The sequence below is a fragment of the Pristis pectinata genome, chromosome 6 (assembly GCF_009764475.1).
Source record: "Pristis pectinata isolate sPriPec2 chromosome 6, sPriPec2.1.pri, whole genome shotgun sequence".
NCBI classification, from domain to species: Eukaryota; Metazoa; Chordata; class Chondrichthyes; order Rhinopristiformes; family Pristidae; genus Pristis; species Pristis pectinata.
The window spans coordinates 64,518,108-64,545,775 of record NC_067410.1 but is presented as its reverse complement, the minus strand read 5'-3'; the positions used below and the strand labels follow the sequence as shown (position 1 = coordinate 64,545,775).

The window sequence follows — 27,668 nt, the reverse complement described above, 5'->3', positions numbered from 1 at the left end:
GCACAGCTGGGTTCCAGTTCCAGAAATCAGAAGTATACCTCTTGCAAATAAAGTGCCATGGTCCTTAAGCTGACTATCTGGTTCGGGGAATCATACACAATGTTTCCCAAATTCACACTCAGGTTTGGAGGGTGTTGAGGCAGCATCTAGAATTAAAAATAAAAACTGTTTTCCTCATCTCAGAGTAAGAAAGAGAGAGAAAGAAAAATGCACCATTGTCAGTTCTTTGACAGTCCTGATGAGTCAGGCTCATACCCATAGAGTTGCTGCTGTTCTTGTCATCACCTTGACTTAATGGCAGCTGCAAACCTGAGAGGAGCTCTAATTCCTACTTCTGGCTCAGAGAGGTTAAGCCTGCAGCTATTAAAATGTTGTTAGACACAAGGCATTAACATATCAGTACTCAATTTATTTCTGTTGGTTCATTATCAACATACAAATTCTAACCAATCTCCATGTTCCTGCACAGAAGCAGCACTCCTTGATTCATGACAACTTGTGAGTTCTAAAAGTAAAACGTCACCAAAATTAAAAAGTTCCCAAAAAAGGGTAAAGTTTGTCTTTTACCAATTGAAATTTTTAATATTCATATACCATCTGTGATCCTTTTAGCTGGCTGTCAGTTGCAAGTTAGAGGATAATCAAGATGCAGAGGTTAAATTCTATGTCCCTGAACTGCACGTGATATAATGCTATTCAGAGAATGTTACATTTTTGAAAGATGGTGGAATTGAGGGCTATGGGGAACTGAGACCTGGTGCAGATCACCCATGATCATATTGCATGCTGGGCAGGCTTGAGGGGCCAACTGATTTACTCCTGCTCTCATTTTCTTGTCTAACACTGCTTTAGTAGGAAAGGGCTGCACTCATAGCCAGGAGTGTTTTGTATAAAAGGTACGGAAGTTATGATAAGATTGTACAAGATACTTGTTCAACCTTAGCTGAAGCATAGAGGCCAAGTGCAGGCAGTCAACTTCATGATGGACATCAAGGTGCTAGAGAAGGTGCAGAGGGGAGTTAAGAGAATAACAACGTTGGTGAAGGTTTCAGTTTCCGGATAACCTGGTAAATTTTAACCATGTAGCACTTTCGACCTAGAGGAAGGTCAAAAAGATCTTGCTGACCTCGTCCCCCCTGCTCAGAATCACCGCCTGCACAGATGCCGAAGATCAGGTTTCCTGGATCTTCTCATCCCATTCTCCAGTGGCATGATCTGAGTGTTAACATGTAATGCACCAAGGAGACTTTGCCTTGAAATGTCCCTGATACCCTTTGACAGCTGGCAAAAACCAGTCCCTAGCTGTAAAAGCAATGAAGGATTTTTCTGTTTTTCATACATCCCTAACATCCAAAGACATTTAAAAATTCAATGTATTTTAAATTAGAAATTATTAAAGATTAAGAAAATAGCATCAACTAAAACACCTAAATTAATAACAATGTGCTTTTTTAAAAAAAAAAGTTCCTTTTAATATCCAGGCCTACCTATCGAAATGAATGTGGCTTCAGATCCTGTGCTAGGTCTGATTTGACACACAAAGAGTTGATTCCCCAGCATCACTTTGGGGAATCCCGACAAGACTAGATTCTACTTTTGGATTCCACGCGGACTTTTGATTCTACCAGTAAGCCCGGACCTCTGCACTCAAAAGTGCATATGCAACAGCCCAGGACTCACTAGTGTTTAAATGATTTAATGCTGGCAGATCCATATGGAGTTGTTGACAATAGCCAGCAAGATCCAGACCAAGATGCTTCAGTCACATATTCAGATACAATGAATATTGAGCCAATAATGGTAGTTATCAAACAAGGCTTTAATCGGAATAAGAGAGGTAAAGTGGCGGAGGATGTAAAGAGGAAGTTCTCAAGTGTATGTGCAATAATCTGAGTCAGGGATTTGCAGTGTATGGTGGTGAGAGAGGGGACACTAAAGAGACAAGCAAGAACAACTCAAGTACAGAAAGACAGCAAGCTTTGAATCAATCTCCTTTCAAGTTAGGTACTCAAAAATTATGTCAACAGCTAAGAAAAATTATAAGGTAAATTTATGATATTGGATATTAGCTGATCATTGACTTCAGGAAAGGAGGCGGTGTACATACACCTGTCTACATCAATGGTGCTGGGGCCAAGAGGGTTGACAGCTTCAAGTTCCTGGGAGTGAACATCACCAACAACCTGTCCTGGACAAACCACGTGGATGCCATTGCCAAGAAAGCTCACCAGCGCCTCTACTTCCTCAAGAGGCTAAAGAAATTTGGTTTGTCCCCTTTGACTCTCACCAACTTTTACCGATGCACCATAGAAACCATCCTATCTGGATGTATCACGGCTTGGTATGGCAACTGCTCTGCCCAAGATCGCAACAAGCTGCAGAGAGTTGTGGACACAGCTCAGCACATCACAGACACCAGCCTCCCCTCCTTGGACTCTGTCTTTACCTCTCATTGTCTTGGTGTAGCAGCCAGCATAATCAAAGACCCCACCCACCCGGGACATTCTCTCTTCTCTCCTCTTCCATCGGGTAGAAGATACAGGAGCCTGAGGGCACGTACCACCAGACTCAAGGACAGCTTCTACCCCACAGTGATAAGACTATTGAACGGTTCCCTTATACAATGAGATGGACTATGACCTCATGATCTACCTTGTTGTTACCGTGCACCTTATTGCACTGCACTTTCTCTGTAGCTGTGACACTTTACTCTGTACTGTTATTGTTTTTAATACCTGTACTACATCAATGCGCTGTACTAACTTGATGTAACTGCACTGTGTAGTGTATTGACCTGTAAGATCGGTTTGTAAGACAAGTTTTTCACTGTAACTCGGTACAAGTGACAATAATAAACCAATACCAATTTGACCACAAAATATATTTTACTTCCAGCTTAATGTAGATGCATGTTCCTTTAAAGCTAGCAAATCAACTTGAAATTAAGCTCTTGATGAGTTCATAAACAGGTTAAGAAGCTACAGATACTGTTTGTTCCTCCTAACTGCATTTGTTTTGATTTCAAGTATGGAATAGAAATTTTCATGAGAGGCATATGGCATCTAAATTGTGATGGAGAGAACAATTGTGTTGTGTTTTAGTAAGCTGTGTATAATGTAGAATGAGAACTTTCTGTTCACAACCCTAAGTTCCTGCTCTCAACTTTTGCCATTGTAAATTCCTATGTCCAAAAGTTTGTTTCCTTGTGATCTCTTGCCACCATGTTGTTGTCTTCTTTTGCAACTAGATGGCATTGTAGAGCAGGTTTCCAAAGCTCTTCCACAGTTTTGTCATATTTTATCTGAGACATCCTGGGCTGAATTAGGTCTTTGAAAGTGGATAAATTAGAGCCATGCCAGAGACTAAACTTAAGATGTTTGAAACATGAATTTAACCACCTCAAACCCACCCACTACTGGTTTTAAGACCAATCCACTCATGGAAAGTTGGTGTTCATTTAAATACAATAAAGTTGGCTGCCTTTGTTGCAATGGTCATTGAAGAAAGCTGAAAGTGTTTAATCTACGCAGGGGCCAGGAGGATTGAGAATGTTTCTAGCTGACCTGTATAGCCATCCAAAAAAAACTAACCATCTCAGTAATCATTGGCCTTCTTCCCCCTCATCTCCCTCCAACCTCCAAGCCACTTGAGACTCATTGAAGCCACCAAATACATTAAGCTCTTTCTATCTCCAATCAGAACATCACACAACCCCTCTCCAACCACACTCAGAGCTCTGTCCCTGAAATCCAGACCCCACTCCACAACCTCCCACTATCCAGATCCCCCTAATTACATGAACTGGGCACCCACTCACCCCACCCCTCAAGATTTCTTTCACTTATCCTACTTGCTGCCTTTAGTTTGAAGACAGTTTTTGTCAGTCTGTTGTGCGAAGACACTTTTTTTGCTACTCTCAGGATTTGGCCTTGTGAAACAGGAAAACCATCCCTAAGACCTGTCAATCAGGCTGACCGTAAACAGGAAACTCGCTTTATAGCGTGTGGGCGTCACTGGCAAGACAAATGGCGCTTTTGTTGGGATGAGGGCATGTGGTGCAATGTGAAGCTGTTGTTACAAACAATGGCTCAAAATTCATTTACACTGAGTCACCTTTCACAAAGGCAGTTGTGGAGCATCAAACCTTGGACTTGCCAGTAAATTATTGAATGCCAAGATGCATTCTGTAGAAACATGAAGCAGTTAAGATGAAAAGATATATTGATAATCCCATAATTATCTCCCCTCAGACATTTAAAGCAATTCCTTTGAAGATACTTACAGACAGTGAAGATGGGAGAAATTAGACAGAGCTAAATATTCAATTTAACATTTAGTGGTGAAAATTTCCAACCTGGCTGACATTCTCTTAAATTTGCTTGCAAGTGTTTCAAAAACTCTACGTGTGAAATAAGATCTTTTTCAAAACATGGTGACTCTTGGAGAATCCCTAACCAAAAATCAAAGAATTGATCATTCCAGCATCCGGTGTTCCTTTTCAGGTTTGATGATGATTTATAAGAATTCCCACCCCAGATAAAGATGAAAAGATGGGTTAAAAATGAAAGCTTGAAATAGTTTAGGTGATAAAACACGCTGATGATCTGAAATTGGATGGTTTAGACTATGAGCAGCATGAGAAGTAGAGTTGACTATTTACAAGCACTTCTCTCTTGCCCTCCAAGAAGAATGGCACAAACAGATGCATTACACTGTTGGGGACTAATAAATGCTTGATCTAATTACCAGATTTCTTTGATTTTGCTCTGAGTCTGTAGTTTGAAGACATTTGCCTATTTTGTGTTCAAATGGCCTCACCCTCACACACCCACCTCCATACCTCTTCTGTTTAACATCTGCTAGCCTTGCATTTCCTCCAAGATCTTACTGTTCTCCAATGCTAGCCTCTAACACAAATTACAGTCCCTTCTCTTTTCCATTAGTAACCACTTAGGTCTTAATTTCTGAAATTCTCCACAAACCTCTCTGCCTCTTCCTTCTCCATTAAGACCTTAAGACCCACCTATTTCAAAGTCAGTCAAAGTCGAGTTTATTGTCATTTGCACGACTACATGTATGCACAAGTGCAATAAAAATCTTACTTGCAGCAACATCACAGGTACATAGCATTAGAGACACAACATTCACAAGAGAAACATAAATTAAATATTGATTATACAAAATGGTACAAGAAAGAACAACAAAAACAGAAGTCCATTGTAGTGCAAAGTGGTCAATGTGGTCATAGTGTTGCTGTACTGAGGTTATGATTAGGGTTGTGCAAGTTGGTTCAAGAACCAAATGGTTGAAGGGGAGTAGCTGTTCTTGAACCAGCTACTTCTCTTCATCCCTCCTAATATCTCTTTTTTGACCTCAAGAGAAGCAGGAGTTTAAAACTTTATTAAAAACTTTATTTATACAGCATGGTAACGGGCCCTTCCGGCCAAGCGAGCCCGCGCTGCCCAATTACACCCATATTAACCTACTAACCCGTATGTCTTTGGAACGTGGGAGGAAACCAGAGCACCCGGAGGAAACTTACGCAGTCACAGGAGAACATACAAACTCCTTACAGACAGTGAAGGGAATTGAACCCTGATCGCTGGGGCTGTAATAGCGTTATGCTAACAGCTACACTACCGTGCCTGGTTCTCTCCCCAGGCTGCTTTCCATTGGGTAGATCATCCGTGCACTCACAGCCTCCATCCTTTGTAGGAACTGAGTATCAGAATCAAAGCAGTCTCCTAACAGGAATAAAGTTAAGTGTAGAAGCCTAGACCAGAATATTTGTTTGTATCACATGGATCGTGCTGAAGTTAAATCAATTTCAGGTTAAATTAGAAATGTTGCAGCTATGACGAGGATAGGTTCTAATAAACCTTAAACCTACAATAAATGGTGAGGAGCCAGCATTGCTAATCCACTAGATCCTGCAACCACTGAACAGAAATCCTCATGCTGGCAATAAAGCTTGATGCTGACTCAAAGCTGGTACCCACACTTCCTTCCCCCTCAAGTATTCTCACAGCTCAGCGACTGTGATGGATACTCTCCAGATGAGTTTCCAAAAGATATTCTGCAGAATTTCTCTAAACTTTTAGTAGTATATGTGATAAATTATATCCTGCCAGGTTTCATGTTACATTTCTGATTTGATAATTCAGTTATAAATCTTGCATGATCATTGCTGGGCACTCATGTCAATGTATTGTTTTCAAATCTTATTGAAATCTCAGGTAACAGGAGGGTACAAATCCTCCCTGCCATTACCAACGAAGGACATTTCATTGTCCCTTGTCACTTACTTTTTCATTCACTGCTGTTGCTTTCTGGGCCTATGAGCAGCTCATGTCATTGGAAGCTGACCTTGTACAAGCTAAATGTGAATAGTCTCTGGAAACCCACAGAAGGCATTGGCCCACAGACTTTAATGCTGTACATCTACAATGGATTTTGCAATGTTGCATCAGATTAAGGTGTTCAACACTTTGTTCTCCATGCAATCTTTTTCACAGCCACATGTCGAAGGTTAAAATTCCATGATCTAATCCCTGAATTTAAATCACTGACTGGTTATATTTAAATAAATGGTTGTATGTCATTGATACTCTTAACACTCAGCACCTGGCCTTTGGTTAGTAACTGCCCATTATCCATTCTAAAGCCAATTTCATGTTGTTGTTCAGGTTATATTTATAGCTAAATTATGTGTTCTAGAAGACAACAGAGGTAAAGCTGTCTGAACAGTTGGGAGGGAAACGGGGTAATGAGTCCAAAGAGGATAATGAAAAACAACTTTGTTTAATTGTTTGAAGGTCATTATGGCCACTGAAAAGTATTTGGCAAGCACTTTGTTTACAAAAACACAAGGCATCAGTGCACTCCTGTGAGACTACATAAAGTATGAAAAGATTGAAAAGGGCCCCACATTGTAACAGTTACTGCTACAACTGGTCATGCCATAATTATCCACATCACTTGAGGCTGTTGGGACTGGTTTCTCAGCTGTATTAGTAGGAAGCTTATCAAAGAATAGATATTTCAATGCCTTTTCACAACACCCGTCTACAAGCCATCAAGTGATTGGCTGGAACTCTTATACAGAGTTTCGGGCTAATGTGAACCTACAATAAACACATGTGATCAGGTAGGTAAAGGCCATACAATTATAATTTTGAAAGGAATAGCACTGTCAGGGCTATCACTCACCACAAAATGGGCTTCCGTGTGGAGACAGGGATCCTGGTGAAAGGTTAACAAATTTATTTAAATTACCTAACTGCAGAAAATTGTGAACAATCAGAACTTCCACCCTGCTGAAGTTGCAGGAGTTTACTTCTAAAATGAAGCTGCCGCCATTTTAAGTAAATATTTATTTATACAAATTCTTATTTTGGTAACGTTGTGACAAGTTTTGAAGCATCTTTCCTATTCTGTGGAGACTCTTTGAATCAGGAGAAATAACTATTAATATTATTTCAAAGCAGCCTCTCTAACACTGGTATCCCTATCGATATAGGACAATTGTCAATGGAGTGAGGATCCACTGTTTCAGAAATGCAGTTTTACAAGAATAAGTTACACATCAGGTAGTTCCTCAGTCATAGAGTCATACAGCACAGAAACATGCCCTTTGGCCCAACTGGTCCATGCCAACAAGATTCCCATCTAAGCCAGTCCTGTTTGCAAGTGCTTGGCCCATATCCCTCTAAACCTTTCCTATCCATGTACATGTCCAAGTACCTTTTAAATGTTGTTAATGTACATGCCTCAACCACTTCCTCTGGCAGCTCATTCCATATACTGACCACTCTCTGGGTGAAAAAGTTGCCCCTCAGGTTGCTAGTAAATCTCTTTCCTCTCACCTTAAACCCATGTCCTCTAGTTCTTGATTCCCCAACCCTGGGAAAAAGACTGTACGCAATCACCATATCTACGCCCCTCATAATTCTCGAAACGTTAGTCACTAACTTCCGGTGCATCAACATTGATTTCTCTAACTTCTGGTCTGCCACTTTGAGGTCAGATGCAAGTTGGAGGAGCAACACCTCTTATTCCATCATGGTAGTCTCCAACCTTACAGATTCAACATCAATTTCTCTAACTTCCATTAACCACTCCTGTTTTCCCCTTTCCCCCCACCTTTGTTTTTTCCTCATTCCTGTGGTCCCCTCACCCCGTCTCCCCCCCCCCCTTCCTCATGACTTGCCCATCACCTCCCTCCTGTTCCCCACCTCCTTCCCTTTATTCTATGGTCTACTGTCCTCTCCAATCAGATTCCTTCTTCAGCCCTTTGCCTCTTCCACCCATCACTTCCCAGGTTCTCACATCATTCCCTTTCATTCCCCCTCCCCAACCCACCTACCTTCCCCCTCTCACCTGGACTCACCTATCACGTCCCCCTCCCCTCTTATTCTGGCTTCCGCCCTTCCTTTCCAGTCTTGATGAAGGGTCTTGACCCAAAACGTTGACTGTTTATTTCCCTCCATAGATGCTGCCTGACCTGCTGAGTTCCTCCAGCATTTTGTGTGTGTTGCTCCGGATTCCAGCATCTGCAGAAATCTCAAGTCTCGAAATGTTATTCTGATTTTCAGAATTGTGCAATTGAGATGGATACCTTCAGAGCACCAAGAAGGTACAGCCTTTCCAAGGCAGCTAATGTCACAGGAACACTTTGGTTTCAGACATAAACTTTGCATTGTGAATGCCTAGCTAAATAAATTGAGAGGAATTTTGGCACAATTATTATTTTGATCTTAGATACAGCGGAATGCTACTTGACATCAATTAGAGGAATCAGGAAATGCATAGCGAGATCCCAAAACATTCAGCAACACACAAAAAGCTGGAGGGAAATGGGCAGTTGATGTTTCGGGTTGAGACCCTTCATCTGGACCGAAAGATAGAGGGGAGATATCCAGTAATAAAAAGGTGGAGGGAAGAGGGGTGGAGCAAGAGCTGGAAGGTCTTGGGAGGATCCAGCTCTTGCTCCACCCCTTCCCTCCACAGATGCTGTCTGACCCGCTGTGTTCTTCCGGTGTCATCTCAGAAAACTGTTGCACATAATATTACGTTCTGATTCTTTGGTGGGGAGAGGCAGAGGTACAGAGTAGGAGGTAGTGAGGGCATATATGGAAATGTACTATTGTTTCCTCATGTAAAGAAGCATCTTGAACAAATTTTTTACAAAATGTGGTAAAGTGTCAGGAAAGTATAGGTTCATTCACTTGCTCATTCTTACTCAGACATGGAAAGATGTTTGGCCATGATTTAGTTTAATGAGTAGGGACAGATGGTGATCTCTTCTGTTCTTGGAATTAAGGGAATGTTTGCCTTGATTTATTTTTGCAGACCCTTGGGTGGCTGGGTTGGAGACAGATAATGACAGAGAGGACATGTACAGTCTACAATGAAAGAGATTCCTGGGTCAAAATTTCCTTCTTTTGCTCTATGTAAATTTGTATTATTAATGTGCTTCAAATTAGGAGAACGTACACAAGGAGGTGACTACAGTAGCCAATCAAGATATCTACTTTTCTCATTTTTCAGTGTTCCAACAATTTTGACATCCAGAGAGATTGATTGTAAATGCTTGAGCTATTTGACAAGAACTGGAGATAGGGAGAACCCTTGCCAAATCCTTTCCACCCGACTCCCAACTAACCTGCAACACTCAATGTGCCATTCCACGTTGCACAACCCAGATGACAGACTCAATAACAGCTTCTTCCCCACTGCTTTCAGACTTTTGAACCAATCACCTCTTTCACAACCCCTTCCCAGTGGTGCTGCCACATTCCCGAACCTTTAATTCTACCCCTTCTGTTATTGTCACTTTACCATTTCTTTTTTCACTACCTTAGTTTACACTGCTATACTTTGCACCATTCCATTATTTTTGCACTCATTGCTGTACTTATTATTACCATGTATACTGTTTATTCTGTGAGCTTCATACGAACAAGGAATTTCATTGCACCCTGGTGTATATGACAATAAACTAATCTGAATCATGGTTGTCACAATACAGATGTGACAATTACCACAGTGTGTTGTATTTAAAATGTTGTGAGGAACCCAACCATTCCTTGCATAGTTGTGATCCAGGGGCAAAACTATACATCACAAGGAAAGAGCACCACTGTCTTTACTTTCTTAGGAGGTTTGGCTTGTCACCAAACACTCTAACAAACTTCTACAGATGTACTGTTGAAAGTGTCCTGACTGGTTGCATTATGGTCTGGTACAGCAATTCAAATGTTTATGGATGCAAGAAGCTGCAGATAGAAGTGAACTCTGCCCAGTCATCGCGGGCACATCCCTCCCCACCATCAGTAGTAGCTACAGGAGGCACTGCGTCAAGGTGGCAACATCCATCATCAAAGATCCCCACCATCTGGGCCATGCCATCTTCTCAGAACCACCATTGGACAGGAGGTACAGAAGCCTGAAGTCCCACACCACCTGGTTCAAGAACAGCTACTTCCCTTCAACCATTTAGTTTTTGAACCAACCTGCACAACCCTAATCACTACAGTTTAGCAACAGTATGACCACGTTGGTCACTTTGCACTAAAATGCAAATGAAGCAACACAATCAAAATGCTGGAGGAACTCAGCCGGTCAGGCAGCATCTATGGAGGGAAATAAATAGTCAACATTTTGGGTCAACACCCTTCATTAGGACATTTTTGTGTGTGTTGCTCCAGGTTCCAGCATCTGCAAAATTTCTTGAGCCTCCATTGCACTTAAATAGACTTCTTTTGTTTTGATTGTGTTCATTCTTGTAAAAATTGTGTTTAATTTATGTTTTTCTTGTGACTGCTGCTTATATGATACCATGTGCCTGCAATGCTGCTGCAAGTAAGATTTTCATTGCACCTGTGCATACAGGTACTTGTGCACATAAAAATAAACTCGACTTTGAGTTTTGACTTGACAAGCAATTTCAGCAGCCCATAAAATGGTTGGACTACAGATGCCAGAATTGCCCCATGAATTTATTTATTTGATGATAAATATTCCACGTTGGGCAAGCTTTAACCCTACCTCTTCAGCTAAACTTCATAGCCCAAAACTAGTTATCAACTAACAAAAAGTTAGTTTTCATTGTTACTGAAAACTTGTCATCTTATTTACAGAGCTGCTGAAATGTGTAATGGGTAACAAAATATTGGTGAATCAATTGTAAACAAAGACTGGCCAAGTAAATAATAAATGAGTAATGACAGACTTTCAAGACAAGGAGGAGATGGACATTCAAAGCTGGATTTCCATGGAGGGCAGGGAAAATAGAGGTCAAAACTTAGCACAAATAGGAAATTCATGCAAATATCATGTACAGCAAAACAAAACCATAGAATCAATGCAGGGAAATTAATAAAAGCTCAAAAACAAAGAGAATAGTGGGAAAAGGTTAGTTGATTAATTCAAAGGAACCTCAGATACACACACACACATACACAGTAAAGGCGGGACAGATTAGGGACAATTAGGAAATCTTTTGGAAGCCAATGGCATGACTAAGGTATTGAATGAAGGTTTTTATCAAAAGAGGATGAAGGTAATGCCAAACTAGGGGACGAGAGAGTTAAGAGACACTGACTAAGGTTAAAAAAAAATTTATATTAAGAAAGGAGATGACAAATGAGTTAGCATGAAACTCAGTCCAGTTGAGTTCAGCACTTCTATTGAAAAAATTTCACAGGGGTAAATTTGGTAAATGCAGGCCAGTCAGTCAAATACTAGTGGGAGGAAAACCTAGTAGAGAATGTCATGAGTTGTAAAGGATAAGAATATGTTGAAGATAAATCATGTTTGACTATTGCAATTGCTTTATTTTTCATGAAGTAGCAGATACATTTGAACAAGATCATGAAGTAGATTTTATATAAAAGGCTTCCAAAAATTTAACTTTCTTGATTAATAAAAGCACTGTGGTTATTTGGGCACAGGGATTTGGAGCAGATGACAGTGATCAAGGGAGGTTTTGTTAGTCATTAGGGTCCCCTAAGGATGGTATCAGGAACTTTACATTTCTTGTAAAATAGAAAAGAAATGCATTTGGGAATAAGGAGCAGAAATTTCAACTTTTGTGGTTGATACAAAATACAAAATTTGGTGACATGGTAAATTATGAGGTTGTTCATGGCAGACATCAGCAGGACATAGTAAACTGATGAAATGGCAGGTACAACTTAATATAGATAAATAATGATGAATTTTGAAGAGGAAGCATAACCTAAATAATGCTAACTGAGAGGGTTCAAGAGCAGAAAGCAGGACAAGTATGGGCACACAACCTCGTATTCATAAGGCGTGTCTCAAGAGCAAACACGAGTACCACATGTGAATGGTCCATGTATTTCTCAATCTACAGAGCACCTACACTGAGGATCTTGAACAATTCCTTGGGCTCAATGTCTATGGTGATATATAGATCTGGTTCTAAAAGCTCTTTCACACACTATAAAAGATTATTTTTATCACTGAATATCAACATTTACAGGAACTTTTGCACTAACAGACCAGACTTCACACCTTGATTAAGTAACTCCCAACAAATTTTGCCACACTGTGTCATTATGTACTTTAGAGTCAGCACTCCAGTAAGACAGAAACAATCAGGAAAAATTAGGTTGAATAGATCAAGGTTAATGCATCAGAACTAGGAGGGCAGAAGACAACAGTAACCTCGACAGTAAAGGGGAAAAAAAAGACTTCTTACCTGTTGCTGGACAAGTGAGTTTCTATCCAGTGCTCGCTGCAGGGAGAAAATAACCATGTTAGATTTTCAGAAAAGAAAAGTAATTAGCTGACAAAATTAAGGACAACACAGGAGTATTAGACAATTACAATTCCCACATTTACTTTCAGTCTCATAGTCTGCTGTTCTGCTTTGAGTTTATTAAAGTAAAGTGGTTTGTTCACACCACATCAGTCCATGGGAATCCATTATGCAAACATTTTGACTGAAATATCAACTGAGGTTCAATATTCAAATTGTGAAAACCTACAGTGACAAAGCAAAGAAAAATAAAATCAGCTTCTACTTATATGTAAAGAAAGAAGTCACTTATAACTCATATATCACAACGGGGAAAATTAGTATGGGGGAAATATGCCCACATCAAGATATCTAAAATGATTAAATACCATAACAGGGAAAGCTGTTTCACCCATTTCCTCCAGCCCCTTTCAGAATATCACAATATACTTACATGCACCAAATTACCTTAAAATACAGTTACTGTCGATATGTCCAGAAAACCCTGCAACCATTTGGGAATGAGAAAAGCTTATCAGCTTCTGGTTAAAGGATTGTTTCCCTACTCTTCTTCAGTCCATTCCACAGGATCGTTAATACCCACCAAGGTTTAGATTAACACCTGGTCCAAAGGACAGCATTATTGGAAGTGCACTACACCCTCCATGTTGTATAAATTTGGATTTTGTGCTCAAGACCCGGAATAGGGCTTGAACCCACAACTTTCTGGTTCAGAGGACAGAACAGTGCCGTATGAGCCAAGCTGACACTCAAAAGGAATGGTTGGCTTGCATGGCAAATCTCACTGAAACTGCTTCAATTGCAAACAGACTCAAAGGAAGGTACCAGGGCAAAGAAAGTACAATTAGTCAATTCAGCCAACACTCTCAGAACAAAGGAGTCTTACAACTAGCAGCTGTTTCTAGTTAATGGCTGGGGTTGAGTAGACCTAGACTTGTCAAGGTCACAAGCTGTCTGAGTAAGATAAGGGAAATCAATTTTATCAGGTGTTCGCCAAATAACTAGTATTTGAAGCAGAAAAAAAATAAAGTAGCATTACTAGCATGTGAACAAGCCTGTCCTCACAAACTAAAAGAGTTCACTCTTTATTGACCCCCAGCATGTATGCTTAAAGGGGATGTCACTTAAAGGAAAATCTTGCAGTGGGATGAGCCACATTGACACGGCAGCTATTGAAATAGGTGGGAATGTGAGCTCTCTCTTGGGTTGATCATGATTACAACTGGATGTACATCTTTACAGGAAGATTCAGGAAGTTCAAATCAGAACTTAAGAAATGGATCTGCAGGTTTGAGATGCTAGGGGTGAAAGACAAGATCTTCAGAATGGATCACAAAAGTCAAAAGTATGAAAATGATCCCATTGTGACAGTAATTGCAGTTCCACTACTGTTGGTATTGGTATTGGTTTATTATTGTCACTTGTCTTGCATACCAATCGTACAGATCAATTCATTACACAGTGCATTGAGGTAGTACAGGGTGAAAACAATAAAAGAATACAGAGTAAAGTGTCACAGCTACTGGGAAGTGCATTGTAGGTAGACAATAAGGTGCAAGCTCATAACAAGGTAGATTGCGAGGTCAAGAGACCATCTCATTGTATAAGTGAACCGTTAAGTAGTCTTATCACCATGGGATAGAAGCTGTTCTTGAGCCTGGTGGTATGTGCCCTGATGGGAGAGGGGAGAAGAGAGAATGACCCGGGTGGGTGGGGACTTTGATTATGCTGGCTGCTTCACCAAGGCAGCAAGAGGTATAGACAGAGTCCATGGAGGGAAGGCTGGTTTCCGTGATGTGCTGGGCTGTGTCCATAACTATCTACAGTTTCTTGCAGTCCCGGGCAGAGCAGTTGCCATACCAAGCCGTGATGCATCCAGGTAGGATACTTTCTATGGTGCATCGATAAAAGTTGGTGAGTGTCAAAGGGGATATGCTAAATTTCTTTAGCCTCCTGGGGAAGTAGAAGCACTAGTGAGCTTTCTTGGCCATGGCGTCTACGTAGTTGGACCAGGACATGCTATTGGTGATGTTCACTCCAAGGAACTTGAAGCTCTCAACCCTCTCGACCTCAGCACTATTAATAGAGACAGGTGCATGTACACCGCCCCATTTCCTGGAGTCAATGACCAGCTCTTTTGTTTTGCTAACATTGAGGGAAAGGTTTTCATGACATCATGTCACTCAGCTCTCTATCTCCCTCCTGTACTCTGACTCTTCATTTTTTGACGGCCTACTACGGTGGTATCATCTGCAAACTTGTAGATGGAGCTAGAGCAGAATCTGGTCATGCAGTCATGAGTATATAGGGAGTAGAGTAGAGGGTGAAGGATGCAGCCTTGTGTGGCACCAGTGTTGAGAATAACCTTGCTGGAGGTATTGCTGCCTATCCTTACTGATTGCGGTCTGTTGGTCAGAAAGTCAAGGATCCAGTTACAGAGGGAGGTGTTGAGTCCCAGGTCTTGGAGCTTGGTGATGAGTTTTCTTGGAATTATCGTACCGAAGGCAGAGCTGTAGTCAATAAACAATAGTCTATCGTAGGTGCCTTTACTGTCCAGATGCTCCAGAGATGAGCGTAGGGCCAGGGAGATGGCGTCCACTGTAGACCTGTATCGGCAGTAGGTGAATTGCAGTGGGTCAAGGTTGTCTGGGTTCAATATGTAACAGGGTTCTTAAAAGATTAGATATACCAGATTACCTGGGAAGGAGGCATAATCCTGCCAGAGATGGATCTTACCCCATTAGGAATAATCACTAGTATTCCCTGCCCTAATTCCACTGTGGATGGCATAGAGATGATGGAGAATGGTCACGATTTTGCCTCTTCTTCACCTGGATTACTGTCAATGAGTCTATTTTTCCACCAAAGTGGCTTCACTGCTAATTGTATCCTTAGACACAATAGCTTTAAAGGGGTATGTCAGGAGCATGAGATATTGAAGTAGAAATTCTGGTGAGTCCTGGCAACTATGCTATCCTGTGCAAAGTGGATGCACCAACATGGCCTCTTGTTGAGATTCCTACCACCACTGAAGAGAGTCTTTATCCAATTCAATTTACTCTACGAGATATTAATGACTTTATCATCACCTAGTTCCCCACCGACAACATCTTGCACTACAATCAACCAGAAACCCAGCTATATAAATACTGTGGCAGGCAAGAGCAGGTCAGAGGCTAGGGATATCTTGCAGCCTCACTCACTTCCTGACACCCCAAAGCCTTTCAGGCATCCAAAGTCACCAAACATGAGTGTGTGGAATACTCTCAACTCTCCTAGATAAGTAAAACTCAAGCAACTCTCAAGAAGCTTGTCAACACTCAGCAGCCCACTTGATTGGAGCCACATCCACCACCTTAACATTCCGTCCCTCTGCCACCTACACTGTGGGTCATCTACAAATGAACTGTATTTCCTCATCCAGGCTATTCCATCATCAGCTCCCAAATTTAGGATTTTTTTATCAGCAAGTAGTGCAAGGGGCAGGCATGTGCACAGGAACATCACCAGCTGAAGGTTCCACTCCAAATCAAAAGGAAACCCAGCATTCTTACTTGGAACTATATTGCTGTTTCTTAAACATCATTGGATCTAAGCCTGAGACTCTACCCAATAGTATATCGGAGTACCTTCACTGGAAGAACCCTTGCGGTTCAAGAAGCTCCTTCTCAAGAGCACTTAGGGATGGGCAATGAAGGCTGGCCTTGCCAATGATGCCCACTTCCCAAATGAATGAATAAAAAATGTTAAACTCACATGCTTTTTTCCCCAAAAGGTACCATGTGACCTGTTAAGTTCATCTGAGAAAACCAATAGGATCTTGACTTCCAAATCTGTTCCAATAATTTCAAGACATCAAAATTTCTGCTGTTTCATTATTTTTATCTCCCAGACAGAGGTATGGGATGGAATTTTGCAGCCCTTAATATTGGGGACCTAGATAAAGGTTTTCTTAATTTTACTGAGGAAGAAATCTTTTGAAAACATTTTGTATATCTATGCCAAACTGCCAGCATTTTTCAGCATAAGGGCCACTAAGTTTAGGTTACTCATGTGTATGTAGAAGTCCCAAACATGCAGGCCAGTCTTTGATGGAGTTTTAGTAACTGAATTCTGATGTTGGACTCTTTGTGGAGCCCAAACTTGCTGTAATCAACTCAGTGCATACTGTGGGGAATCTGCCAACTAAACCTCTGCAAGACTAGATTTGGCACCGAGCATTGACTGCAATGGAAAACGGGTAAGCATTAGTTAATTTACAATCTTTTGAATTAATTGATATATTTTTTAATGATTTTAAAGTGTTAATTATATTCTGCTTTTAATAAATTTAAATATTTATGTTTATAGATTTTTTGATAGATTTTGAATATTTCTTAACTTCAAGGAACTTCACAAGCTGTCCACAGGTTTGACAGCCTGAAGGCATGGCTTAGCTAGTTGTCAAAGATTTTATCACCAGTTTCATAAAACATAAGACAACTAACCTTTCCTTATACAATTGGACTCAGCCTGGTGAACTTTCAATGCACTTTATTTATGGCAAGTATATTCTTTCTTAAGGAGCTGAAAATTGTATAATTTTCCAAGTGTGATCTCACCAAGGTCCTGTATAATCTTAGTAAGATATCCTTTCTCCTATTCAAGAACCCCAGATCCCTTTGTATATCAATACTTCCCAGTTTATCTCCATTTAAATAATATTCTGCCTTTTTGTTCCTCCTACCAAAGTGAATAACTTCACATTTATCCAAGTGTGCTCAATCTACCATGTACTGTATCTATCCATTCACTCAACTCATCTAAATTGCCTTGAAATCTCTCTGCATCCTCCTTATAACTACAATCCCACCCAGTTTCATGTTGTCAGCAAACTTAGAAATACTACTCTTGGTTCCCTCATCTAAATCATTGATGTGTATCGTGAATAGTTGGAAATCCCTGAGAAAAACCCTTTATTTCCTATTTTCAGTTTCTTGTCTTCACTGTTTTTCAATCCACGGCAATATATTACCCCAATCACATGTGCTTGAATTGTGCATGCTAACCTCTTGTGTGAAATTTTATTAAAAGCCTTCAGAAAATCCCAAAATCATCAGGGCCACAGATTCTCCCTTATCTATTGTACCATTCCATCTTCTAAAATCTCCAGCTGGTTTATCAAACACAATTTCAAATAACCCTGTGCCTGTGTCTAATCCCTTTTTAATCACTTTTTCTAAGTATCCCGCTGCCAAGTGGGAGCATTCAAGTCAAGTCAATTTTATTGTCATGTGCACAAGTACAGTGAGGTACAGGTACAATGAAAAACTTGCTTGCAGCAGCATCACAGGCATGTAGATTCAGACAACACATAGTCATACACAAATGATACAAGACAATGAAGAAAAAAAAGACTCTGCAAAACAAAACATCAGTGCAAAATAAACCCACAATCAAAGACAAGTCCAGGGTAGTGCAAAATGTAGTTCATAGTATTCCATTGCTGAGGTAGGGTTATGATTGTGCAGGTCGGTTCAAGAACCTGATGGTTGTAGGAAAGTAGCTGTTCCTGAACCTGGTGGTGTGGGACTTCAGGTATCTGCACTTCCTGCCTGACAGTAGCAGCAAGAGCACATAGCCCAGATGGTGAGGATCATTGATGATAGTTCAGGGCTAACATGTTCCTACAAAGGTGAAAGGTAAGAATAAGAAGTGTAAGGAACTCTGGATGTCAGGGGATATCAAGAGTTGGATAAAGAGAAGAAAGAAAACCTATAGCAGATATAGAGAACTGAAAATGGGCGAGGACCAACAGAGTATAGAAAGTGCAGGGGGTGCTTAAAAAAGAAATTAGGAGGAAAAATAACACAACAACTATCACCAGCAGAGAAGATTATGAAAAATCTCAAAGCAAGTTATAAGTATTATTAAGGGCAGAAGATAACCAGGGTAAGACCGGGACCAATGAGGAATCGAAGAGGAAAGCTATGTGAGCAGAGGATGTAGGTGAGGTCCTAAAAGAACAATTCACATATTTATTAAAATTATAATTGGAAAATATAGGGAGGGAGTTGGTGAAATTCTAGAACAAGTTACCATTAAAAAGGAGGAAGCATTAGATGTCTATGTAGGCTAAAGTGTGGATTAGTCCTCAGAGTCTGATGCGATGTATCCCAGGCTGCTTTGGGAGGCAAGGGAGCAGATTGCTGGAGCCCTGATAGTGGAGATTGAAGTTAAAGATCAAGAGCTCAATCCTGGCCAACAGTGCACCCTGTCCTTTCCCAGAAAGGACTATCTAAAAAGGCATCTCATGTCATTGGAAAGATACCACTAATGCAAGATCAATGTTAGTGCTCTGATAGTACAGTTTTGTTAATGGTCAAGTTGGAGACAGAATGCAAATTGGTATGCATTGTCCATGGTTCTAGTGTGCAGCTTGGATGCAAAGTTTATCAGCTTAATGGGGTGTACTGTGACTAATCTCTGCACTCATGACTGTGTGTCTAGGCACAGCTCAAATGCCATCTATAAATTCGCCGAAGACACTACTGTTGTTGGCAGAATCTCAGATGGTGATGAGGAGGGGTACAGTGAGAAAGATCAGCTGGTTAAATGATGTTGCAACAACAACCTCACACTCAACGTCAGCAAGACCAAGGAATTGATTGTGGACTTCAGGAAGGGGAAGTCAGGAGAACATACACCAGTCCTCATTGAGGGGTCAGCAGTGGAAAGGGTGAGCAGCTTCAAATTCCTGGGTGTCAACATCTCAGGGGATCTATCCTGGGCCCAATACATTGATGCAATCATGAAGAAGGCATGCCAGCAGCTCTACTTCATTAGGAGTTTGAGGAGATTTGGTATGTCACCAAAGACTCTTGCAAATTTCTACAGATGTACAGTGGAGAGCATTCTGACTGGTTGCATCACCACCTGGTATGAAGGCTCCAATGTGCAGGATCGAAAGAGGTACCAGAGGGTTGTAGACTCAGCCATCTCCATCACAGGCACCACCCTTCCCACCATTGAGGACATCTTCAAGAGGCGGTGCCTCAAAAAAGTGACATCCATCGTTAAGGACCCTCACTATCCAGGACATGCCCACTTCATGTTACTACCATTGGGGAGGAGGTACAGGAGCCTGAAGACCCACACTAAGAGTTTCAGGAATAGCTTCTTCCCCTCCGCCATCAGATTTCTGAACAGTCCATGAACATTGCCTCATTATTCCTCTTTTACACTATTTACTTATTTTTGTAACTTACAGTAATTTTTATGTCTTTATGTCTTGCACCGTACTGCTGCCACAAAACAGCAAATTTCATGACATATGTCAGTAATAACAAACCTGATTCTGATTCTGAGGTCTTAATTCCATATTAAATACACGAGGCCTGGTACTGAGGTGTTGCAGACACTGAAAATTGGAGCTGGATTGCCTCATTATGTTAACTAAGGCATAATTCTCCTTGAAGAACCCATTCCCAAAATTTGCCTGCAACCAGGGAGGGCTAACCACAATCAAAATCTATCTGTGGAATAACCAGCAGTCCTTAAAGGGATCACAGAAGTCTGGAGTCAAAAAGTGTTCTTCTTAAAACAGCTTGGCTGAAGGTGAAACCATGAGGAGCTGGCTCTGGGCTAAAGGTTCCAAAGCAGTCCAAATCCTCCTACAACCTCCGGATTCGAGGCCCAAAAATAACATCCACCTCCCCTTCTGAGCTGCCTGGGGATAAGGAAGCTGCTCGTCAGTCCACTTAACTTTGTTTGGGGTTTGGACCTGTTGCAGTGGGAGGTAACTCCCGACACCCATTCATGCTGGCAAGTTGGCTTTAAGCAACTTTTACACCCCTGATCATTTGAACAAGACCAATTCACATTAATGAGTTAACTCCAAAGATTGGGTGCTCCAGATCTAATGCATCTCGAATTATACTTAGGTTCATGGGGAAATAACATCATCCACAGCCAGAAGAACACTGGAATTAATTTCATCTCAATTATCTGAAGTATTCGCATAGTTCCACAAGATTGTTTCACAAACCATCTGGATATAAATGAAATTGCAATCCTTGAAGTAACATGCAACCAAGTCTTGTTGTCATGGCAATTAACCACAGATTAGGAATTTAAAAGGAACCTTCACCTTCAACAGCCATCATCATGACCATTAAGCACTGACTCAACAAATAATCCCATTCCACTATTTCTTAAAATATCTTAATCTGACAACCTTCTTGTGGATTTAAGTGACAACAAACTTGCATGTGCATTACACCCATCACATTTTCAATATGTTTCAGTATTTCATAGCCAATGAAATTTTTAGAATTCTTTGTTAAAATGTAGGCAAATGCTGCAGCCAATTTACAATGACAAGGTCTCACAAGCAGCAATGAGATAAGTGTTCAGGCAATGTGTTTAATATATGTTTTAGTGATGTTAGCTTTTGTTTTAGAGTTGTGAGCAATAGAAGATCTCCCCACTCCTCTTCAGATAGCACTTGGGATGTTTTACGTACCTGATGGGCTAGGTGGGGCCTTCATTTGAGAGATAGCACCTCTGACAGTGTAGCATTCTCTTTGTAATGGACTCACTCACCAACCTAGATTGTGTGATCAGTTCCCTGGACTGAGTTTAAATGTACAATATACCACTCAGTTTTCCATTCTCAGAATGCTATTATTGACCAAACCTAACACCTCGCAGAGTCACAGCATCATACAGCACAGAAACAGGCCCTTCGGCTCACCATCTCCATGCCAACCATCAAGTACCGATCAATACTAATCCCATGTTCCACCCATAGCCTTCTCTACATTGGTGACTCAAGGGCTCATCCAGATACCTTTTAAATATGAGAGTGCCCACCTCCACCACCCAGAGCAGTTCAGACTTCAGCCAGCTCTGGTGAAAAATTTCATCCTCTGATCCCTCTTAACCTAAATCTATGCCCTCTGCTTATAGATGCCACTGCTATGGAGAGAAGTTTCCAACTATCTACCCTTCCTATGCCCCTCATACTTCTGTATACATCTGTCAGGTTCCCCTTCAGCTTCCTTCACTCCAAGGAAAACAAACCTGGCCTATCCAATCTCTCCTCATAACTGAAATGCTACATCCCCAGTCAACAACTTAGTAAATCTACTCTGTGCCCTTTAGTACATTCACGTCTTTCCTAAAATGTGACAACCGGAACTGCACACAAACTCCAAACTGTGGAGTAACCATAGTTTTATAAAGTTGTACCATGACTTCCATACTCTTATATCCTATGCCTTGGCCAATGAAGGCAAGCATCCCATATGCCTTCTTCACCACCCAATATACCTGTGTCACCACCTTTAGGGATCTTTGGACTTGTACCCTCTGTTCCTGAATACTCTCTGGGGCCCTACCATTCATGGTATTGATATTGGTTTATTATTGTCACACGTACCAAAATACAGTGAAAAACTTAGTTTTGCAAACCATCCATACAGATCATTTCAAAACATATTTTGAGGTAGTACAAGGGAAAATCAAAAACAGAATGTAGAATGTAGTGTTACAGTTACAGAGAAAGTGCAGTGCAGGCAGACAATAAGGAGCAAGGGTCATGACAATGTAGATTGTGAGGACAAGAGTTCATCTTTAACGTAAAAGAGGTCCATTCAAGAGTCTTATAACAGCGGGATAGAAGCTGTCCTTGAGCCTGGTGTACGGCTTATCCTTATTAGATCCCAAATTGCATCAACTCACATTTAATAGGATTAAATTCCATCTGCTACTACTTTGCCCAATTCACCAGCTGATCAATATTGTACAGTAGCCTGACTATCCTCCTCACTATCAAAAATATCACCAATATTCTTGTCATCTGCAAACTTACTAATCATACTTTCTACATTCACATCATTATTAATGTATATAACACCAAGAGTCACAGCATTGATCCCTGTGATACACCACTGGTCACAGGCTTCCATTCATAAAATCAACCCTCCACCATTATCCTCTGTCTCCTATGACCAAACCAACTTGTTGTAGATCCCATCGGCTCCAAACTTTTTAACCAGTCTTGTCAAAAGTACTACTGAAGTCCATGTAGACTACATTCACAGCACTGCCCTCATAAATGTAATTTGTTACTTCTTCAAAAATCTGAATCAAATTAGTCAGACAGGATCTCATATTAACAAGGGCCTGATCAATCTCAACCCTTCCAATCCTGTCACTCAGAATGTTTCCAATAACTTCCCTACCTCTGACTTCAGAATCACTGGCCAATAATTACCCAGCTTACCCCTGCTGCCCAATGAAACCTATTGTTTCTGAGTTAATGCTCTCAGTGCTATGAATGTTGGGAAATCATAAACATTAACTTTAATGAACTGTAATCATGGGCAGCTCCCTCCAAGCTCCCTAATTCCAATGAGACAGCCATGAACAGTGTGAGCTTGGGAAGTTGTTGCTTTAATACCATCAGAGTTGAATGTATTCCCCTGACTCCACACCATGACTCATGTCCTGGTATCCTTCCGTCACTTGTTTGTCTCTTGAATGAAACAACACCCATAGACAGAACATGTCTGGCTTGTCAATCAATCTGCTGGTGTTTTTTTATTCCATTTAAATCCAAATGGAAGAATCTCCGTGTCCAATTTGTTCTATTTCCCGAAAGTTGTGGAACTGGGATTCAGAGCACAGTGAGTCATGCCCTATCATGTGTGAAACACAACGTCTTGATGTGTAACCACTCCACATCGAGAGATATTTTATTAACTATGTTTGAATCCTTCATAACCACCCCTCAGTTCTACTGAAAGAAAATACAGAAAGAAAGCAATTCATAATGCCTGCACTCTTCACAAATGGAATGATATTTTAATGAAGGAGACCCATAGAAATGGCAACCTCTTGAAGATTTATTCCCTCGATAAAGTATGCGAATAGAAAGATTTGCTTTTATATATGTTTCATGATCTCGAGATCGCTCAAATTGCTTTACAGTGAATGAATTGCAATGAAATGTAATCACCGTTGTAAGAAGTAGACATGCTGGCTTGCCTTTCTCAATGAGCATGAACATTACAGATCCCATAGGTTAAAATGGGAGGAACCATGTTAACAGGGTGGGCAGAAACAGCAGGACGTTCTTTCGGTATTTGTCTGATGGAGATGAGGTGCGAATCAAACGGGATGGAAACAGAAAATGGGCACAGGACAGTTAATATAGTGAATGATTGCTTCCTCTAAATATTCACCAAAGAGAGCATAAGCATTATTACCATCATTATTACCATTATGACCATAACCATCATTAACCCCTTCCAACCTGTTCCCCCCCCCTCCCATTTTCTGATATTTCTGTTTCCCCCTGTCCCTTATTCTCCCTTATTTTGCATAGTTGCCATGGAGAGATACCTTTAAAAGCATTATCCCACTTCCCTACATCAGCAGCGAATAATGCAACAATAATGTCTGACAAGAGCAACTACCATGGGTGAAATGCAAAGCCCACATTTTAATGTTCTTAGAGGAACAGATGACGATCAGGATTTCTTAAAGTAAGTATCTTTCAATACTGTAATTTTTTCTGACTTCTGATTTGTATTATCAATATATGCAGCACACACCAAAATGCTGAACATTCACTATCTAGGCAATACAATTCGTGATCCCCAATTCAAGGCTGTGTATGCAAGGCAGCTGTTGGTCTTGTAGGGGAGTTCAACCGGTTTTGAGCGGTACTTCAGTATGTTACATGTTAGTGGTACTGCACCTTTCAGGGTGGTAAGGGAGACATGGCTGGTAGTGACATATCCATGGTCAAGCAGCCACCAAATCTTGTTGTGAAAAGACCAATAACTAACAAATTCCATGAGAACACTGGCCGTGTTGAGAATTTCAGTTTAAAGAAATTATGGAGTGGGGAAAATAGAAAATTAAAATGAAGCAACTAAGAACCTGCATTAACAGAATACCACATTTCCTTCGGGGAAATAAACTCTTCCTTTTGCTCTATCAGTGAGAGAAAAGATCTAAGCAATGGAAATAGTTGCTAAATGATTTTAAATAATTGGAAATATTATTGATTTCCTTAAGGGAAGATTTGGGAGAATTATGTTTCTCATTATCTGCACCTTTGAAGTGCAAACCCTTCTTCCTGTCTTGTGTTTCTGCCAAGTCACCCTCCCTTGCCCTTTGTTTTGCACCAACCAGATATTAAGCCTGATTTCTACCTTCTGTTGCCTTTTGAAAAATAAACATGTGGAAGTACTAAACTAATCTTTGCCTGTGCTACAGGTGCTTAAACCATTTTTATGGAGTGCTGAAATAATATCAGATCACAAGAGGATACCTTGGCACAACCTGAAGCCAATTCTAAACTAAAACTGCATTTAGCTCAGAACATTTATGCCCAAAATTAGTTTTGAGTAAGTTTTTAACCACATTTTCTCTTTGTGTTTCATACTTTATGGATTGTTGTAAACCTTGTATGTATGTTCCATCATTTGCCCCAGCAGGAGATCTAATGAGGAACAATGGAATAAAGTCTATGTCTTACACCGAAAGTATTCCTGGCAAGATGGATATTAAAATGGCTGTCATCCAATCAACACATTCCTACCAACTCTGTAATTATGTTTTTAATTACTTCTCTTGCTACTTCAAATAAATACGTCATTAAAAGGGCAGCTTAATCATGTTCCAGTTACAGAATGGGCTACCAATAATGTACCATCCTAACATGCAGTATTCTCTGCTCATGCGACCTTGTGCTTAGAATCCTCATGCATGCCTTTGTCAGCTGCACTTCATTAGTTCAATACTTTCCTGGCCAGCCTCCCATCCTGTATCCTCTGTAAAATTCATCTCATCCAAAGTTGTGGTGCCCTAATCCAAGCCCACAGCAAGTGCTGCTATCCGCTTATCCCACTGCACAACACTAGTTTACAGTTCTACAATTGGAAATTGAGCCTCTTGTGTTAAAGTTCTTGAAGATCTTACCCTTCACTCTTCTTGCAAATTCAGTGTTTCAAATCCCCCAGAAATCTCTATTCCTTCCTTGTCCATGTGCACCTTCCTCTGCCCCATTATTGTAGGGGGACACTTTTAATCATTCAGACCCCATACTCTAAAATTCCCTTTGCATCTTAATCTTCTGCAGTTCCAGCAAGACGTTTCTTGCTTTGGTCAGCTTTGTGGCATCACCTTTTTTTAGTTCTTTTCTACTTGTCCTTTTATTTATTATGCCTCTCCGTGAAGGACTTGGGGAACTGATTTGACAAGCTGTAAATTGAACAGTTCATAGACATCAAAATCTCACATAGATATTGGTGTTTAAGGGTTTAACTGGCAAAAGGTACATGAGGACCTGAATGGATGGAGCTCGCATGTTTCAAGATCAGTTTCTTCAGGTGACTTACTGAGTATCACAGAATGGAAAAACTACGCTGTAGCTTAGGCCTGAGTATCAACATCAAGGCCCAGCATGTGAAATTTCAGATCTTGTTACAGGGTGAGAGAAGGGTTAGAAAGCTATCAAGCTGGATTTCCACCCCTTTTCTTCTGTTGAGACAGGGATAGAGGATGGGAAGTCCCATCTGCCTTACTTCTGTTTCCAACTGCTTTATCAGCTGAGAATTTGGAACGTGAAAATCAAAACCACCAATTGGCAAAAATTGAAAATAAAATCAAAAAGTCCTCGAAACATTCAACATCTGAAAAAGAGAGTAAGCACTTGTAATGTTTATGAAGGCTTCTTTTTCAGTTGCTGACTTGAGCTGCTATTGTTTTCAAATGACTTCTGTGTTTCTTTTGCTAAAAGATGATGTTTTTAAGTTGCTATTGTTGATCGCTCCCATGCTGATGAATCTTTTTGGCTCTGCTTCGTGGGCAGTGCTTTCTTCCCTTCCTGCGATGTAAAGCTGTAGGGACATTCAATGATACTTTCACAGATGTGTAATATTAACCTTTGATCTCACTGTTGTGTAATATCAGTAAAGGAGATGAAGATTATAGTAAGGGATGCCGAATTGTTGATTTCATTCTGTTGATACAGATGTTGGTGTCACAGTGCCCTGCTCATTACTTCACAGAAGTAATCTATTAAAAGAAAAGGAGATAAACAAAGGAAGGTAAAGACTTATGAAGGGAGAATAAACATTGAGGTTACCTTAGATTTGTCCAATACCTACTGCTATTGTGTGTGAAGTGGACAAGTGAAACTAATGGGCCTTTAAAAATTGGATTCTTGTGTTACATGGCACATACAATGAAAATCTCACTTAATGATTCAAAAGAATGTATTTTGTTTTTTTTTTAATTAGATTGCATTCCTTGGAATATGATTACCTAAGTATTTGGTTGAATATCTTGAACATTGTAGAGCATTACCCCCAGAGCAATTTCCTAAAAGGAATGATCCCTCCCTACAGGCCAGTCATGTATTACTTGGTAACAAATTGACTGAGACTGGGAGGGGGCAGCCCATTTTCATCCAATGGAAGTAGTGTAAGGTCAGCTTGAGATTTGTGCCAGGACAGTATAACTGCAATCAGTGTAAAGCAAACTTGAAAATGTTCCCAGAAACTTGGCATAAATATAATTTAAGAGCTCTAGAATGTCAACAAATAGCCCATTCCCCTTTCATCTCTTCACTTACATTGAAAACTCAACTAATCTTTGTATTCTGGCACAATAATTCATTCTTGATGAGAACCAAAGGCACAAACAATGTTAAGCAAACGTGAAGATCATCGCACACATTTATAGAATTGAACTAAAATCGGAGAAATTTCTATTTCACATGTTCACTTCTGTTGACCGAGTAACAATTCTTCTTGGAGAACAAGGTAATTGAGCAGGTTAATACGGCTGACTTCATGAAATTGCTAAATATCCATCCTTGCTG

At 40.5% G+C, this 27,668-nt stretch overlaps 1 protein-coding gene across 2 annotated transcripts in view; it reads right to left on the bottom strand.

Annotated features, from left to right (window-relative positions):
- Window positions 1–27,668, bottom strand: part of LOC127572107 (rho guanine nucleotide exchange factor 4-like) — a 351,573-nt gene that overhangs the window by 291,324 nt on the left and 32,581 nt on the right. For both annotated transcript variants that reach the window (XM_052018989.1, XM_052018990.1), the window contains exon 2: window positions 12,728–12,763. In XM_052018989.1, coding sequence (XP_051874949.1) covers window positions 12,728–12,763 — 36 coding nt within the window. The remainder of the gene's footprint in view (window positions 1–12,727; window positions 12,764–27,668) is intronic.